We start from the raw sequence: 17,970 nt of genomic DNA, 5'->3' as shown, positions 1-17,970 counted from the left end.
GAACTGAGGGAAAACCTCCAGTATCTTTAATATTTAATGATTTATCATGTGCTCTAAACTTCCAAATAAATTTTCTATAGAAGCTTAGTTGCTGGGGACACACAGAAAATTCAGCAAGTATTTCAAATTTAAAGAAAATGAGTTTTCTCTCATAACTGCAATCAGTTTATTTTACTAATTCTATGCTACAGAATATTTAGTAGATATGATACCTCATTTTAATATTTTGGAATTTTAATGTATTGAAATATGTTCAACGACCATGTAAAAAAGTGTAATATTGTACATGTCCAATGCAAGCTTGGAAAGAGCTGTCAGAAGGCCAAGATTCTTGACTTATAAAGAAATGAGATCAGTGTTTAAAATTGTTTTCCTAGTCTCTGTTGAAAAATTTTGGCTTGAAAATCATATAAAGAGTAAAATGAAGGCAGATATTAGGCCTTTACCAATTACAGTTTGATTCTTAACTATTACTATATAGTATATATTTTTTCCAACTCACTGCATTTGAAGTGATTTCTTTCCAAATAAAATCAGTGTAGGAACTAATTAACTTGAAAAAAAAAAAGTTCAATGAATGAATATTAATTGCTTTATTTTTTTAAAGTTAGTACAGGGATATAGATAGCAATAGGCACTTTGCATCTTCCAATAATTTTTACTTATTATCGAATGAATAATAGTCACTCTCCCAGAATCCTGGAGAATAAAATCAGAGACCACCTAGGAATACCAGGTGCTGTAAAAAAAAAAAAAAAAAAAAAATGCCATGGGGAGGGCCATATTGTACATATGGCCTATAGAGCCACAGAGACTCTAAAACAACTCATCAGGAATGTGTCCTTTTGGGGTTTATCAATAGCTTGCCTCTCCTTTCCTCTTCTAGGCTGCCCCATCAAAGGTCACCCAACCCCCAATATCACCTGGTTCCATGGTGGTCAGTCAGTTGCCACTGTCACAGAATTGACACATCATATCTTGGCAGCTGGACAGATTCTCCAGGTTGCAAATCTTAGTGGCAAGTCTCAAGGGGAATTCAGCTGCCTTGCTCAGAATGAGGCAGGAGTGCTCGTGCAGAAGGCCTCTCTTATAATCCAAGGTAAGAAACCCTTTGGGTTTTCGATGCTGGGCTTATTTCTTGAACAAGAGAGTCCACCTGGGAATCTAATTCTCTGGTAGACAAGGTGATTTTTTTTATCTCCAGTGGTTCCTAGAGCATGAAAAGTGAAACTGAACCATGTTTTCATACAATGAGGCCCTTCAGAAGAGCCATCAGGCCCCGCTCCAGCATAACCTGGAAATATCAGTGCTGCTTTCATAAATGGGCCCTTCTGCTTATATCATTGCTGCAGCTCAGGACCAAGGAAACATCACCATATAGCAAGGTCAAATGTGTTTCCTTTGTGCTGGGTTAACTAGTAAAAAATACACACACACACACACACACACACACACACACACACACACACACGCACACACACACCTGGTAAAAAAATATATATATACAAATTTTCTCTCTTGGTTTAGTTCCAAAATATCTCTTGATCTAAACTGCTTGGTTATTGCTGCCTGCCCTGGAGAGTCAGGGCTGGTGTCAGTACCTGCAAGATTCCTGAAGAGTCTTCTGCCGCAGTCACGTGCTGGGTGCTTTCCAGGCAGCTTTCCTGTGGCCCTTTCAGAGGACAGACTGAGAAGCCTGTGTGGCTGGTATATTAACCTTCCAGGAACATGTGCCGGTCAGAAAGCCCTTGAGCAGAGCTTGGCAATTGCTGGACCAAGTTATGAATAAGCCCAAAACCGGCTTATTCAGTGTGAGAGGAGCCAAAACCGGCCTTGTTATAGAAACTAAGTGAGGCTTCTGAGTTTTCCCTAGGCTGGTTCTACCTGTGGCCTTTGTGTGAGCTTTAGGGAAAGCAAAATCCATATTCTATATGGAGGATTCTGTGGTAAAGGACAGACTTTTGTGCCAAAGTAGCACATAAAAGGGAGATTTCCAAGCACATGGGTTTTCCCTTAAATATCCTTCCCTGCCATTTGGCTTTCCAGACAGGAAAGTAAATGTTCCATTTTCTTGCCAGCCAGCCAGCCAGCCATTCTCTGCTGAAAACCAGAAGCCAGTGCCTATCTGCAGGATTTGTAATATACAGCTTTGCAACTAAGCACTCACAATTTATCAACCCACGGTTATTTTTAACAGCTTTCCTACCAGTGAGTCCCAGGCCCCCAGATAGAAAATCCAAAGAAATTGCTTTTCTCAGACATCAGTACATGCTATCTCACGTAAATGAGTACTCTCAGAATAGGGTGGGGGTTTTTTACTAATATCTACAAAGTCTAATTTAAATCTGCACTTTTAAATATAATTAAGTATTTCTGATATTTTTATATCTTTGTTGAAAAATAAAGTCACTTTCTGATAAGCCAGTAGAAAAAAAAAAATAAGAGCACTTTCAGGAGTATGTTTAAAAACAGTAAGAGCTATAGCAACTGATTAAGTACTCTCTCTCTGTGCCAGGCACTGGGCTAGGTTCTTGACCTTTATTATATCCAGGCCTCACAATAACTTGATAAGTAATAACTAACATGCTCATTTTGTAGTGAGTTAGCTGAGGCCTCTGGAGACCACACGACTTGTCTTGATAGACCAGGAACAGAGACCACTGAGGGGCAGAGGCTAATTCATAACACCCACACACCCGCCTCCTCCCTCAGTGCCCTGCTCAGAAGGAATACAGAGCATGGGGAATAATACTCTGCTTCTCACCTCTGATCCTCCTCCTGTGACAGATTACTGGTGGTCTGTGGACAGACTGGCAACCTGTTCGGCCTCCTGTGGTAACAGGGGTGTTCAGCAGCCCCGCCTGAGGTGTCTCCTGAATGGCTCAGAGGTCAACCCTGCTCACTGTGCAGGGAAGATTCGCCCTGCTGTTCAGCCCGTCGCCTGCAACCGGAGAGACTGCCCTTCTCGGTAAGTGTGGCCGAGGCTGGTTCGGGCCTCCCCACTCGCAAGCATGGGCCCTGACTTTTAGCCAGTTGGTGGCCAGCCCTTGTCTAGACTGTGCAGAGAGAGATGCCAAGTGCAGGTCAGGGGGCCTGCCCTCCAAGGAACTGTTCTCTTCTACAGGCACAGGCTTGTCAGGCCTCTACGCCCTGCAGAAAACATCCCTCAGAATGAGCCTTCTCCCTCAGTCCTTTTGTTCCCTCAACTCTCAGCAAGCTAAGGGCTGCCTGGACATCCCTAGTGCCTGAAAGGCTCTGTTTAGGGAGCAGGAGCATCCCAGGCACTGGCAAGAGATAGCTCCCATTCTGCAGTAAGAAACTGACTCTCTGTAAGAGAATAAATGTGTTTGCAGCTGAAGTGCTGAGGGGAAGGATATTGCTGGCCTCTACCCTAACCCCATCCCTGTCTCCTAAGTTAAAATACCTGTGCTAATCAGTACTCCAGTTTACCTGAAGAAATCGTATCCTCTTCTTTTCCACAAAGAGTGGCAACCTGCTAACGTTGAAATGTCGCCATTTCCTATAGTTGCCTCAATGTTAAATATACACTCTGCATTTGAGTCCCTTATAGAGCCAGACTCACACCCACAGTCTCTGCCTGTCACATCTTCCTCCAGCTTTGAGAAGCTGTGAGTCCCACTAAGCACGCCCACTGCAGTGCTCAGGCAGTAGCCAGAGGGATAATTAATGGGCTTAGAATTGGCACCACCATGGCGCCCTGAGTCTTGGGGGACTTGGCTGGGCCATGTAATACCCCTTTCTACCTATGTAGGACTTTCATACACTACTTCGGCAACCACTTTGTGTTTTGCCAGCTGAGTCATAAGGAGCAGCTGAAACCAGAAGAGACTCAATGAAATATGAAACACACTCATTAATATCAGCAGTTTGACTTGCTGACAGGAAGGTTTCCACGGGAATGATTAATGTCCTTTTATACCCTTCCTGAACTGTAACATAGCCCATGTCTCCCCTCTCTCAAACCCTGCACCCAGCTCCTGAAAAATTGCTGAAATGTATATTTGGAAATAAAAGTTGATTGAAATGCAGGCCTGACACTCACCAGGGATATGAGAGACTGGAAGACTGCCCTTGCCAAGCCGTGTGAAATGAAGAAGAGGTCTTGGACATGCCAGGAACTTTTTGATTTGCTGTGGTGATGGTCAGAGTCAATCAGCCTCATTTACGTCTGCAAACGAAATAATGGCTGTGTCTGCTTTGGTTTCAATGCCCCCAGGATCCTTCAAAAACCTCACGCCTGCTTCTTAAGTGGCCCTGCTCCTGTGGGTTGGAATTCTGCACACAGTCCTCTCTCCATGCAAATAGCGCAGGGAAGTTGCACCAAACTAAATCAGTCACAGATCCAGATGCAGGAGGAATTTGCTCTCTGTTCCTGTACATGCCTCTCCTGAGAGCCAGATGTGACACCACTGGATGAGGAGGTGGCCACAGGTTCACCTTTGACTGGTTTCCCCACCAGGCTTTTGGGGCACTTCAGCAGCTTTTGCACACAAAAGTGTTGCCCTGGTCATCTTTTTGAAAAGCTGTAGGAAGTCCCGCTTTGACCCAGATAGGACCATTTCATTTAGATAAATTTTTTCTCAGACAATAAAACCAGAGAATTTTTTTTTTCTAGATTGAGTGAAATAGCTGTACAGCACCAAGTCTTTTAGTACTATTTCCCCAAAAATGTCCCCCTCCCCCTCCTCTTTGAACCATCCCAGGGTACAGACATGCAAAGAAAACCCCTACATGTTTGTATATGGACCAAGGATTTCAGATGACAGCTCGGTTTTTGAGAAAAGCCATTTGTCACTCTCTTGGTCAGTCTCACTTCCAAGGATCCAAAGTGTAGTTGGAACCTAACATTCTGAGAACAACTACTTTCAGCCCATGGTATAAGATCTATGGTCTGTACTCATGGAGGTAGAAAGTTGCTCCAGAAAGCTAGAAGAACTTGTACGTGTTCCTGAGAGATTAAACAAAATCAAATGAGACATGGGTTAAGGCAAAGTAGAGTGAGTACTAGCAGACAAAATGTTAGCCAAAGTGAGACGCAGAGTGCCTCCTGGGTCAGGAGGTGACACAGGCTGGGATCTGTCGTCTCTTCTCTACCACACAGTTGGGTGCCATTAGGAACTGCTAGAACCTCAGTGCAGTGCAGCTAGCTCAAGGACTATTTCTCCATCGCCTGCAAGCCCATGGCTTCTGAGGCCAATGTCAAGCGGAGGCAACTGATCTTCAGAATATTCTTTCAAGACACACCTTTTTAATCAATTTGTTTCCTGTGGCCGCTGTAACAAATTACCACAAACATGGCAGCTTAAAACAATAGAAATGTATTCTCTCACAGATTTAGAGCCCAGAAGTTCAAAATCGAGGTGTCAGCAGGGCTGCACCCCTTCCAAAGGCTCTAAGGGAGAATCTGTTCCTTGGCCCTTGCAGCTTTTGATGGCTCTGAGCATCCCTTGGCTTGCGACCACATCACTCTATCTTCTGCTTCTCTGGTCACACTGTCTCCTCCTCTTCTATGTCAAATCACCCTTTGCTGTTCTCTTATAAGGATATTTGAGATGACATTTAAGACCTACCTAGACAATGTACAATAATCTCATCTCAAAATCCTTAGTTATATCTGCAAAAACCCTCTGTCCAAATAAAGTAACATTCACAGGCTCCAGGGATTTGATGTAGATTTCTTTTGAGGGGCCATTTTCAGCCTTCTACCCCAAGTATCTACTGAGAAAAGGGCTATGGCCCCCAAATTAGCAGCTGTGTGGTGAGAGCAAGGGGCTATGTGGGGCTCTTTTTCTGAGAACATACAGCGTCGTTCCTCTCCCCAAGACCTGACCCTTTGCAGCTGCCCTCATTTCTCTTCCTCTCCGCAGGTGGATGGTGACCTCCTGGTCAGCTTGTACCCGGAGCTGTGGGGGAGGCATTCAGACCCGCCGGGTGACCTGCCAGAAGTTGAAAGCCTCTGGAATCTCCACTCCCGTGTCCAACGACATGTGCACACAGCTCACCAAACGGCCAGTAGACACTCAGGCCTGTAACCAACAGCTCTGTGTGGAATGGGCCTTCTCCAGCTGGGGCCAGGTGAGCGGGTTTTATTTGAAAGGTAAATCTAAAGGTACTGCCACAGGAGGAAAGTAAAATGCGGATCGTATGTGATCTGTCCTGGAATATGTTCCATGTGCACTTGAGAAAAATGTGTAATCTGCAGTTTTTGCATAAAATGCTCTATAAATGTCTGTTAAGTCAAACTGAAATAATACAGCATTTGAGGCCATTATTTCCTTGTTAATTTTCTGTCTGGATGATCTGTCCATTGAGGTAAGTGGAGTATTAAAGTGTCCAATTATTATTGTTCTTCTGTTCATTTCTGCCTTTATGTCCATTAACATTTGCTTTCTGTACTTGGGTGCTCCTATGTTGGATGCATAGGTATTTACAATTGTTATATCTTCTCCTTGGACTGACCCTTTAAAATTATGTGGTCTCTCTTTGTCTCTTTTTACAGTCTTTGTTTTAAAGTCTGTTTTGTCTGGTATGAGTATTGCTACCCAGCTTCCTTTTCATTTCTATTTGCATGGAATGTCTTTTTCCATCCCTTCACTTTCAGTCTATGAGTATCTTTCAATCTAAACTGAGTCTCTTGTAGGCAGCATATAGATAGGTCATGTTTTTTAATCCATTCTGCCACCCTGTGTCTTTTGATTGGAACATTTAGTCTATTTATATTTAAAGTAATTATTGTCAGATATGTGCTAGTTGCCATTTTATTGATTTTTGGTTGTTCTTGTTCTTCTCTTTCTTTCTTCTGCTCTTGATCTCTTTTGCTTTGTTGGTTTTCTTTAGGGTTTTGATTGGATTCCTTTCTCTTCATTTTTTTGAGTATTTTTCTATGTTTTTGGTTTATGGTTACCATGAGGTTCATATATATCCATCTATTGCAGTCTATTTTAAAATGATAGACATTTTAGTTCAATCCCATTCTAAAAGGACTACATTTTTATTCCCACCTCCACTCTTTATGTTTTTGACATCATGTTTTATATCTTTTTGTTTTGTGTATCCCGATTATTTATTGTATTTATAGTTAATTTTGCTATTGTTTTTTAACATTCATATTAGCTTTTTAAGTGCTTGATTCACTGTGATTATTTTACATTTGTCTTTAGCAGTAGATTCTTTTCTTTCATGTATTTTCTTATTTCTGGTTATGGTCTTTTCTTTTTTGAAAAAAGACGACCCTTTGACATTTCTTGGAAGGCTGATTTAGTTGATGTGAACTCCTTTAGTTTCTGTTTGTCTGGAAAACTCTCTCTCCTTCAGTTCTGAATGATGGCCTTGTCAGATATACAATTCTAGGTTGTAGATTCCTTTCTTTCAGCACTTTAAATATTTCCCGCTACTCCCTTCTGGCCTGAGAAATCAGCCGATAGCCTTACGGGGCTTCCCTTGTATGTGACTTATTCATTCATTCTTGCTGCCTTTAAGATGGTCTCTTTATCCTTAACTTTTGCCATTTTAATTAGACTATGTCTTGGTGTGGGTTTCTTGGGTTCATCTTGTTTGGAACTCTCTGTACTTCCTGGACCTGGATGTCCCCAAATTAGTAAAGTTTTCAGCCATTATTTCTTCAAATATTTTTTCCGCCCCTTTCTCTCTCTTTTTCTTGTTCTGGAATCCCTATAATGCAAATGTTAGAATGTTTGATGTTATCCCAGATATCTCTTATACGATCCTCATTTTTTTAAATTATTTTTCATTTTGCTCAGATTGGGTGATTTCCACCCTTCTGTCTTCCAAGTCATCAATCCATTCTTTTATATTAACTAATCTGTTGTCAATTCCTTCTAATGTATACTTAATTTCAGTTATGGCATTCTTCATCTCTGACTTATTACATTTTCGATCTCTTTGTTGAAGTGCTCTCTGAGTTCTCCGATTCTACTCTAAAGTTTGTTGAGCATCCTCATGACCATTTATTTGAATTCTTTATCAGGCATATTACTTATCCCTGTTATAATAGGGTTTTTCTCTGGAGTTTTTTCTTGTTTCTTCATTTGAGGCATATTCTTCTGTCTCTCCATTTTGTTTGACTTTCTGTATTTGTTCCTGAGTTGAAAAAGAGGTCTCTGCGTAGACTGTTGAATAGTTTTGACAGGCCAGTTGTAGTAGGGGCAGTCACATGCAGTGCCTGGTGTGACACCTGTTCTGAAAGAGTGGGTTCCTGGCAGCACAGCCTGGTGTGTGCATGCTTCCTTGCCCTTCTAATCCAGGTAGAGCTGTCTGGCGTTGGTGAGGCTGCTCAATGCACGCTTGGTGTGCCCTATTGCCTTGTTGTCAGAGCAGGGTCTGTATAGGGCTGATCTTTGTGCTTGCCTCACAATGCCCTACTAGCTCTGCCCTTCCTTCGGGTGGGACAGCCTTGTGTGCACACAAAGTCATACTTTGCTAGTTCTGCACTGTCGCTGGGAAGGGCAGCCCTGCATATGGGCACAGCATCGCCCATGTGTACTGCAAAGTTTTGCTATCTCTGCACTTTATTCAAGTGGAGCAGTCCCATGTATACATGCAGCAGTGTCCCACTATCTCCAGGATGGACAGCCCCATGTGAGCATACAGTAGCACCCCACTATCTCTGCACTTTCTCTGGACAGGGTAGCCCTGCTGGCAGGTACCACAGTGTTCTTCTAGTTCCACATGAAGCATCACCTTACCATACCTTCTAGATCAGTCTCAAGGTGGAGGGGCCTCTTGAATGAATGTTGTGGCGCCCTCCTGTTTCCACTGGATCTAATTCCAGGAGGGAGAAGCTACAGCATGTTTCAGGTCGGCCAGAGAACCCAGATGGAGCTCTCACCCATTATCTACATGCAGGGGAAACGTCAACAATGGCAGTCACCAGATCCCCTGGTTCTCAGTTGTTCCCTCAGCTTCCAGAGAATTCTCTCAGTTCCCCAGCCTTCTCTATGTGGTCTCTCTCGCTTGTTTGCAAAAACTGTTCAATTGGGTCACAGTTATCTCTTAGGAGGAATTTCTCTAAATATAGATAAATATTCAATGGGAGGGGGCGAACTCAGCATCCACCTACGCCACCATCTTGGACCCACTAGAATGTTTTAGAATACATGTGCTGTGTTACAAACCTAATGGAGACCTATTGAGCATTTAAGTGCCGCCTGCTAGGACTAATATTCAGCTAGTACCCACCAACTGTGTGGGAACAACCAATGTGGTTGCTGGGCTACTTGGGAGAATGACCATTCTGATTGGTCAGTTTCTGATTGGTTGGTGTCCGAACCATACCATTAAGCTTGGCCAACTGGGACACTCCAAAATAGCCACAAGGCTCTTAATTTTTTGTGTGTAACTGTACAAACTAATGCGACTGAATATTTTTGGGCAGTTAGCATCTCAAAACTTGTTGGAACTGACTATCTACACGTTGCTTCATTCATGTCCCTCCATCCCCGACCAAAAGTGTGTTCTTTGGAAAACAATCACTTGGAACTTCCTATCTAGTTAATGCACTGTGGCTACCTCTAATGAAGATCAAATGTTATTTGGGGGAAATGTGGCCACAGAATTCACTTGTAACGCATAAGCCATTTATGTCATGGGATAATGCTCAACATTGGCCAATCAACATATTTGGCCAGAGGCTTCTTTTTAGCACCTCTACCAACCCCCACTTATTTCCAGCGACCTAATGTATTTGCTTCATAATCAAAAAGGCATGAATTCCCCCTGGCCCACACACCTGGGCGATACCATCTTTCTCTTACCTGGAAAAGCCCACTTCTGATAGCTCTCATTTAACCCAAGGCAGCTCTGCTTTTAGGCCCTCAACTTATTGGCAGTTTGTGAAATTACAATTGGGAACAGGTCTGGCTACACAGGAGAGATGTTTCTGCACTGTATCATTGAGGTCACTCAAGGGGACATACAGTGCACATTGATCATTCTTAGTAATTTTTTTTTCTAAAAGAGAAAAATAGGTCTTTCTCTTTTCCTTCCTCTCAAACACTCCCATCCTATTTCTTTTAAAACCATCTAGGCAAGTATGTCTCAAGCTTTAATGTGAATCACCTGTGGATCTCGTTAACAATGCTAATTCTGATATGGCAGGTCTGGAGTAGAGCTTTGGATACTGACTATTTTACTGAGGTATAATCGACATGTAACATTAGTTTAAGATGTACAACATAATGTTTCAATATTTGTATACATTGTGGAATAATCATAGTAAGTCTAGTTAACATCTGTCACCATACATAGTTACAAAAAACTTATCTTCTGATGAGAACTTTTAAGATATCAGCAGCTTTCAAATATCCAATACGGTATTATTAACTATAGTTACCATGCCATACATTACATTTCTATGATGGATTTATTTTACAACTGGAAGTTTGTAATTGTTGACTCCCGTCACTGATTTTGCTCACCCCCAAACCCTCACCTCTGTACTCTGTTATCTATTTTGTTTTTTTGGGGTTGGTTTTTTTTGTTGTTGTTGTTTTAGATTCTACATATAATGGAGATCATACAGTAGTTGTCTCTGTCTGGCTTGTTTCACTTAGCATAATTCCCTCAAGGTCCATACAAGATGTTGCAAATGGCAAGATGTCATTCTTTTTTATGGCTGAGTAATATTCCTGTATGTGTGTCTATCACATTTTCTTTATCCATTAATTCATTGAAGGACACTTAGCTTGTTTCCATATCTTGGCTATTGTAAATAATGCTGCAATGAACGTGAGGGTGCAAAGATCTTTTTGAGTTAATGTTTTCAGTTTTTTTGAATAAATACCCAGAAGTGAAATTGCTGGATCATTTAGTAGTACTATATTAATATTTTGAAGAACCTCCATATTGTTCCCTATAGTGACTGCACCAATTTTCATTTCCACCAACAAGTTTCCTTTTCTCCATATCCTTTTTGCTAATAGCTACCTAACAGTATGGACAATATCTCATTGTAGATTTCATTTGCATTTCCTGATGATTAGTGATGTTGAGCACTGTTTCGTGTACCTATTAGCCATATAAGTCTTCTTTGGAAAAAATTCTATTCAGATCCTCTGCCCCTTTTAAATTGAATTGTTTGAGTTTTTGCTATTAAGTTGTATGAGTTCTTTATATTTTTTGGATATTAACCCCTTATCAGATACATGATTTGCAATTATTTTCTCCCATTCGATTGGTTTTGATGGCTTCCTTTGCTATGCAAAAGCTTTTTAGTTTATGTAGTCGCACTTGTTTATTTTCCTCTTGCCTTTGCATTTGGTGTCAATCAAAAAAATCATTACCAAGATCAATGTTAAGGATATTACCCACCTATGTTTTCTTCTAGGAGTTTTTTGGTTTCAGGTCTTATCAAGTCTTTTATCCATTTTGAATTAAATTTTGTCTTATGGTGTAAGGTAATGGTCCAGTTCCAGTCTTTTGCGTGTGGCTGTCCAGTTTTCCTAAAATCATTTATTAAAGCAACTTGTAATTTCTCCATTGTATGTCCTTGGCTCCTTTGTTGTAAATGACCATGTATGTGTGGGTTTATTTCTGGGCTCTCTCTTCTGTTCCATTGATCTATGTGTATGTTTTTATGCCAATACCATACTGTGTTGATTACTACAGCTTTGTTATACAGTTGAAATCAGAGTGTGATGCTTCCAGCTTTTTTGTTCTTTCTCAAGGCTTCTTTAGTTATTTGGGGTCTTTTTTAGTTCCATATAAATTTTAGGATTGTTCTATTTCTTTGAAAAATACCATTGTAGTTTTGATAGGAATTGCACTGAATCTAAAGATTGCTTTGAATAATGTGGACATTTTATTTTAATAATATTTTTCAAATCCATGAGCATGGAATATCTTTCCATTTATGTGTGTTTTCCTCAATTTCTTTTATTAACATTCTATAGTTTTCAGTGTAAGGTCTTTTACCACCTTCATTAAATTTATTCCCAGATATTTTATTGTTTTTCATACAGTTGTAAATAGAATTATTTTCTTAAATTTTCTTGCTGATGGTTTGTTATTAGTGTATAGAAATGCAACAGATTTCTGTATATTGATTTTGTATCCTGCAACTTAGTTTGTTTATGCTGTTTTTTGGTGGAGCCTTTAGGGTTTTCTATATATAATATCATATACAAATAGTGACAGTTTTACTTCTTTCCAATTTGAATGCCTTTTATTTCTTTTTCCTGACTAGTTGATTTGGCTAGGAGTTCTAATACTATGATGATAAAAGTGGTAAGAGTGGACATCTTTGTCTAGTTTCTGATGTCAGAGGAAAAGCTTTCAGCTCTTCGCTGTTGAATACGATGTTAGCTGTGGGCTTGTCATATATGGCCTTTACTATGTTGAGAATTTTTTTATCATGAATGGGATGTTGAATTTTGTCAAATACTTTTTCTGCATCGATTCAGATGATCATATGATTTTCATCCTTCATTTGGTTAATGATGTGGCACATTGATAGATATGGGGATATTTAAAAACATCCTTGCATCTCTGGAATAATTCCCATTTGGTCACGATGTATGGTCCTTTTAATGCAGTGTTGAATTCAGTTTCCTAATATTTTGTTGAGGATGTTTACATCTGTGTTCATTAGGGATATTGGCCTATAATTTTCTTATGTTGTCCTTGTCTGGTTTTGGTATCAGGGTAATGCTGGACTCAAATGTGTTTGGAAGCATTTGACAAAAATTGATATTCTTTTAAAATATTTGGTAGAATTCACCTGTGAAACCTTCTGGCCCTGTACTTTTGTTTGTTGAAAGATTTTAAATTAGACTCAATCTACTAGTAATCAATCTGTTCAGATTTTCTACCCATGATTCAATCTTGGTAGGAATTTATGTTTCTTCTAGGTGGTCTAGTTTGTTGGCATATAATTATTCACTGTAGTCTCTTATGATCTTTTGTATTTGGTATCAATTGTAACATCTCTTTCATTTCTGATTTTGAGTGCTTTCTCTCTTTTTCTTTGTGAGTCTAGCTAAAGGTTTGTCCATTTTGTTTTTTCAAAGAACCAGCTCTTGGTTTTATTGTTCCTTTCTATTTCCTTTTTAGTCTCTATTTCATATATTTTTGCTCTGCTCTTTGATATTTTCTTCCTTCTACTCTAACTTTAGGCTTTATTTGTATTTTTTTCTTGTTTCTTAATGTAGGCATTTATTGCTATGAATTTTCCTTTTAGAATTGCTTTTGCTACATTCCATATTTTCATTGTCATTTGTTTCAAGGTTTTTTTTAAATTTCGATTTTGACCCATTCATTGACTGATCTCTAATGTGTCATTTAATCTCCATATATTTGTGAATTTTCCAGTTTTCTTCTAATTGATTTCTAGTTCCATACCATTGTGGTTGGAAAAGATGCTTGATATGATTTCAGTCTTCTTAAATTTATTAAGACTTGGCCTCACCTGTGATCTATCCTGAAGAATGTGTATGCTGTTGCTTTGGATGGCCTTTCTGTATATATTTGGGTAAGTCCATCTGATCTAATGTGTTATTTAAGGCCAGAAGATCTTTAGTGATTTTGTGTCTGATCTATCCATTGAAGTAATTAATCTCCTCTATTATCGATATGCTGTTCTTTTCTCCCTTTGGGTCTGTTAATATTTGTTTTATATATTTAGGTACTCCCATGTTAGGTGCATAAATATTTACAAATGTTATATCCTCTTGTCGGATTGACCCCTTTATCATTATGTAAGGCTTTTCTTTGTCAGACAAAGTCGACTAAAACAAAGACTAATAAGTATAGCTGCCACCTGCTTTCTTTTGGTTCCATTTGCATGAAATACCTTTTTCCATCCTTTCATTTTCAGTCTGTCTGTGTCTTTATATCTGAAGTCTCTATAGCACCATATCGATGAGTCTCGTATTTTTAGCCACTGTTTCTTCTTGCGCTCTCTGTGGTTCAATAATTTTATTGGCGTGCTTAGATTCCTTTATATTTTCTGTATCTATTATAGGTGTTTGATTTGCGGTTACCATGAGGATTACATATAATAACACATTTATACAAGTAGAGCTTTAGAATGCAGTCAACATTTTTTCTTCCCCTCCACACACAATTTTTACATCTTTTTAGCCTAGCTATTCCTTAATTATTATATAGTTATTTTTACTACCTTTGTCTTTTAACCTTCATACTAGCTTAATGACTGATTAATCCACTACTTTTTCTATATATTTACCAGTGATATTTATACTTTCATGTTTTCATGTTTTCTTATTGCTAATTAGCACTCTTTCTTTTCACCTTAAAAAAGTCACTTTAATATTTCTTGTAAGGTTTGGTTTAGTGATGAACAACTCCTTTAGCTTGTATGGAAAACTCTTTCCTTCCATCCTGAATAATAACTTTGTCAGGCATTCTTGGTTGGAAGTTTCTTCTTTTAGCATTTTGAATATATATTGTGCCACTCCTTTCTAGCCTGCAAAGTTTGTGCTGAAAAATCTGATCTTTTTATGTAGTTTCCCTTGTATATAACAAGTTGTTTTTCTCTTGTTGCTTCCTAGATCTAGATATGTTTCCTTCTGGTCAAGGAAGTTTTCAACCTCTTTCTTTCTCTCTCCTACTCCTGGGACCTCCTCTAATGCAGTTGTTGGTCCACATGATGTTGTTTCATAAATTCTTTCAGCTGTGTTTTTTTCATTCTTCTGCTCTCTGGGTGAGTTCCACTGCCATGTCTTTGAGGTTTGCTGATCCTTTCTTCATCTAGTCTGTTGTTGAACCCTTCTGGTGTATTTTTCAGGTCAGTTATATTGACCCATCCTGAATTTCCAGGCACTCTCAGGTGATGCCAATGCTACTAGTCTAAGGATCATATTTTAAATATTAGCAAGGCATTAGAGAACTGCTTAATCTCATGGTCCTGTTTTTATTGGCGGTAGTGTTGAAATGTGCTTCAAATTATAGATGCCTCCCACTCCTCTACATTCTACTCCTCTAAGAATGAAGATAATAATAGTTTCTAACAAGAAAATCCTTTGGGCATAGTATCAAAGATCTGTTCCTTCAACTGCCTAACTCTTCAAAAACCATGCTGATTTTAGTCTAAGTAGAACTAAGACCCTATTCTCAACTCTAACAACCTAGCTTCATATAATAATTCAACATGCATTTGTGAGGCACTTGTGTTGGCTGGGAAGCAGGAATTAAGGTAAAAGCAGCCCTAGGACATTTGCAAGAGAATTCAGTGAGAGGTAGAAATAGTAATGTGGTTGGAAAACAGGTGTCAGATCGTGAAGAGTCTTGTATTCTATACAAAGAGTTTGGATTTTATTATGAATGCCACTCTGCTGTAGGGGTGGGATACCTAGAAATATTTTTAAGTAAGTAGAAATGTCAAGATCAGCACTACACTTTATTCTATGAGCAACATAATAATTTAGAAGTGACAAGACTGGATCAAGAGAAACCTAATCTAGGTAAGAAACTTGCTGATCGAAATGAAGGCAGTAGAGAAGAGTCGCTATGAAAGTGATTCACAGGGCTTTAGTGATCCCTTAGATGAGAGACAAGGAGAAAGCTAAGATGACTCTTGGGTTTATGGACTGAACAACTGTGGAGGAATACAGAAATTGTTTTGGAAATGTTTAGCATGAGATGTTTGTGAATATTCAAGTAGACATGTTCAGTGAGCAGTTGGATGGAGAGCTCTGGAACTAAAAGAGAGCCATGCTAAACACTATCAGATTGAAAGCCATCAGTAGATAGGTGATGGCTGGGAGTCAAAATCCAAGGGAAAACATGAGAAGAAAAGGCACAGGAAAGAGCCTGAGGGGACACTAAGCTATAGGAAGAAGACGGGGGAAGATAATCCAATGGGTAGGGAAAATTTTAGAAAGTGTATTCAGAGAGCAACAAAGGAGTTGTTTCCAGAAAGAATAAAATAGATGAAGCATAGGGAAGCACTCAGTGGAACCCGACAGATGGACATTCACTGGTGATTTTGTGAAGGAAAATTGCAGTGTAATTTCAGGTAATTGGCTGAAGTCACATCACTCTTTTAAGAATACTCAGTTGTGGTCGAGCGACATTAGCAAAATGGCAGACCAGGAAGCTCAAAGTCCTCATTCCCCCATGGAAACATCAAAAAACGAGCAGAAACTGGCCGAACTAACCTTATAGGAGCTCTGAAAAACTGGTCTCTATCTCAAGTGGCAGCCACTGCTTGTGAAAACTTCAGAGGGACTGCAGACACCTGGAGCAAGGAACTACAGATGGAGACATACAATAGATCATAGAAGAGTGTGGGGCAAGACCTTGGGAAACTAAGGGCTAGGCAAGGTATAGGCGCAGAAAAGAACTGAGAAGACTTTAAATCTTTCCTCTAAGGCTGATTTCTAAGTTCAGAGAACACCCAGCTAATCAGTGAAGGAGTACAGAGACAGTATACAAAGACTGGGAAAGAGGACTGTTTTCTAAAATGCCCAATTCCAAAATAAATCATAAGCCATACAAAGAAATAGGAAACATGGCCCATTCAAAGAAGAAAGCAATGTGGCAGAAATCATACCTGAAGAAACAGGGCATCAGATGTCTTAGACAAAGACTTTAAAACAACTGTCTTAAATATGCTCAGGGAGCTAAAGGAAATCAGAAAAATTATATATGAATAAAATGAGAATTTCCCAATGGTATTTTTCACACACCCAGAATAATCCTAAGATTTATATGTAACCACCAAAGATCCCAAATAGCCAAAGCAATTTTGAAGAACAACAACAAAACTAGTAGTATCACACCCCTCAATTTCAAACTATACTACAAAGCTATAGTAAAACAGTATAGTACTGGCATAAAAACAGACACATAAATCAATGGAACACAACAGAATGCCCAGTAATTAACCCATGTTTATATGGTCAATCTATGACAAAAGAGGCAAGAATATATAATAGAGAAAAGACAGTCTCATCAATAAATGGTGTTGGAAAAACTGGAAAGATACAAAGTCTTAAGTATAAGGCCTGAAACCATAGAACTCCCAAAACAGAGGCAGTAAACTCTTTGACATCAGTCTTAACAATGTTTTTCTGGATCTATCATCTCATACAGGAGCAACAAAATAAACAAATGGGACTACATCAAACTAAAAAGTTTTTGCATGGTGAAGGAAACCATCAAAATGAAAACACAACCTACTGAATGGGAGAAGATATTCATAAATAATATATCCAATTAGAGGTTAATATACAAAATATAAGAAATTCATACAACTCAACATCAAAAAAAAAGAAAGATGGCTAACAGACTGAAAAAATGTTCACTATCACTAATCATCAGGGAAATGCAAATCAAAACCACGAGATATCCCTTCACGCCTATAAGAATAACTATTACCAAAAAGTCAAAAAATAGCACGTCTTGGCGAGGATGTGTATAAAAGAAAACCCTCTTATTTCGAGTCAATGGGATTGTAAATTGGTGCAGCCACTATGAAGAATAGGTTCCTCCAAAAATCGAATGACCGTATGACCCAGCAATTCCACTTCTAGGTATTTATTCAAAAACATACACACATTACCTCAAAAAGATATATGCAACCCTATGTTCATTGCAGTATCTACCATAGCCGAGATATGGAAGAAACCTAGGTGCTCATCGATAAATGAATGGATACAGAAGATATGAGATATGTATATATACACACACAATAGAATATTGTTCAGCCATAGAAAAATGAAATGTTGCTATTCGTAATAACATATATGAACGTAGAAGGTATTATCAAACAGAGAAAGACAATTACTGTATGATTTTACCTGTATGTGGAATCTAAAAAAAAAAAAAAGTACCCCTAGAACTGATGGTTGCCAGAGGGGAGGGGTGGGGGTGTGAAAAAGATGAAGGGAGTAAGAGGTACAAACCTCCAGTTATTTAAAAAAATAAATCATGGAAATGTAATGCAACGCATAGTGAAAATATTCAATA

The 17,970-nt window shown here is 39.1% G+C and overlaps 1 protein-coding gene across 4 annotated transcripts in view; it reads left to right on the top strand.

Moving 5' to 3' along the window:
* ADAMTSL1 (ADAMTS like 1) overlaps positions 1–17,970 on the top strand; it is a 391,854-nt gene that overhangs the window by 361,409 nt on the left and 12,475 nt on the right. For 3 of the 4 annotated variants that reach the window (XM_015594545.2, XM_006918348.3, XM_006918349.3), the window contains 3 exons: positions 887–1,099; positions 2,788–2,968; positions 5,889–6,096. In XM_015594545.2, coding sequence (XP_015450031.1) covers positions 887–1,099; positions 2,788–2,968; positions 5,889–6,096 — 602 coding nt within the window. The remainder of the gene's footprint in view (positions 1–886; positions 1,100–2,787; positions 2,969–5,888; positions 6,097–17,970) is intronic. The other variant, XM_015594546.2, reaches the window with a different exon arrangement.

Source organism: Pteropus alecto, unplaced genomic scaffold, assembly GCF_000325575.1.
Source record: "Pteropus alecto unplaced genomic scaffold, ASM32557v1 scaffold95, whole genome shotgun sequence".
Taxonomy (NCBI): Eukaryota; Metazoa; Chordata; class Mammalia; order Chiroptera; family Pteropodidae; genus Pteropus; species Pteropus alecto.
This window is presented reverse-complemented; position numbering and strand designations above follow the sequence as displayed.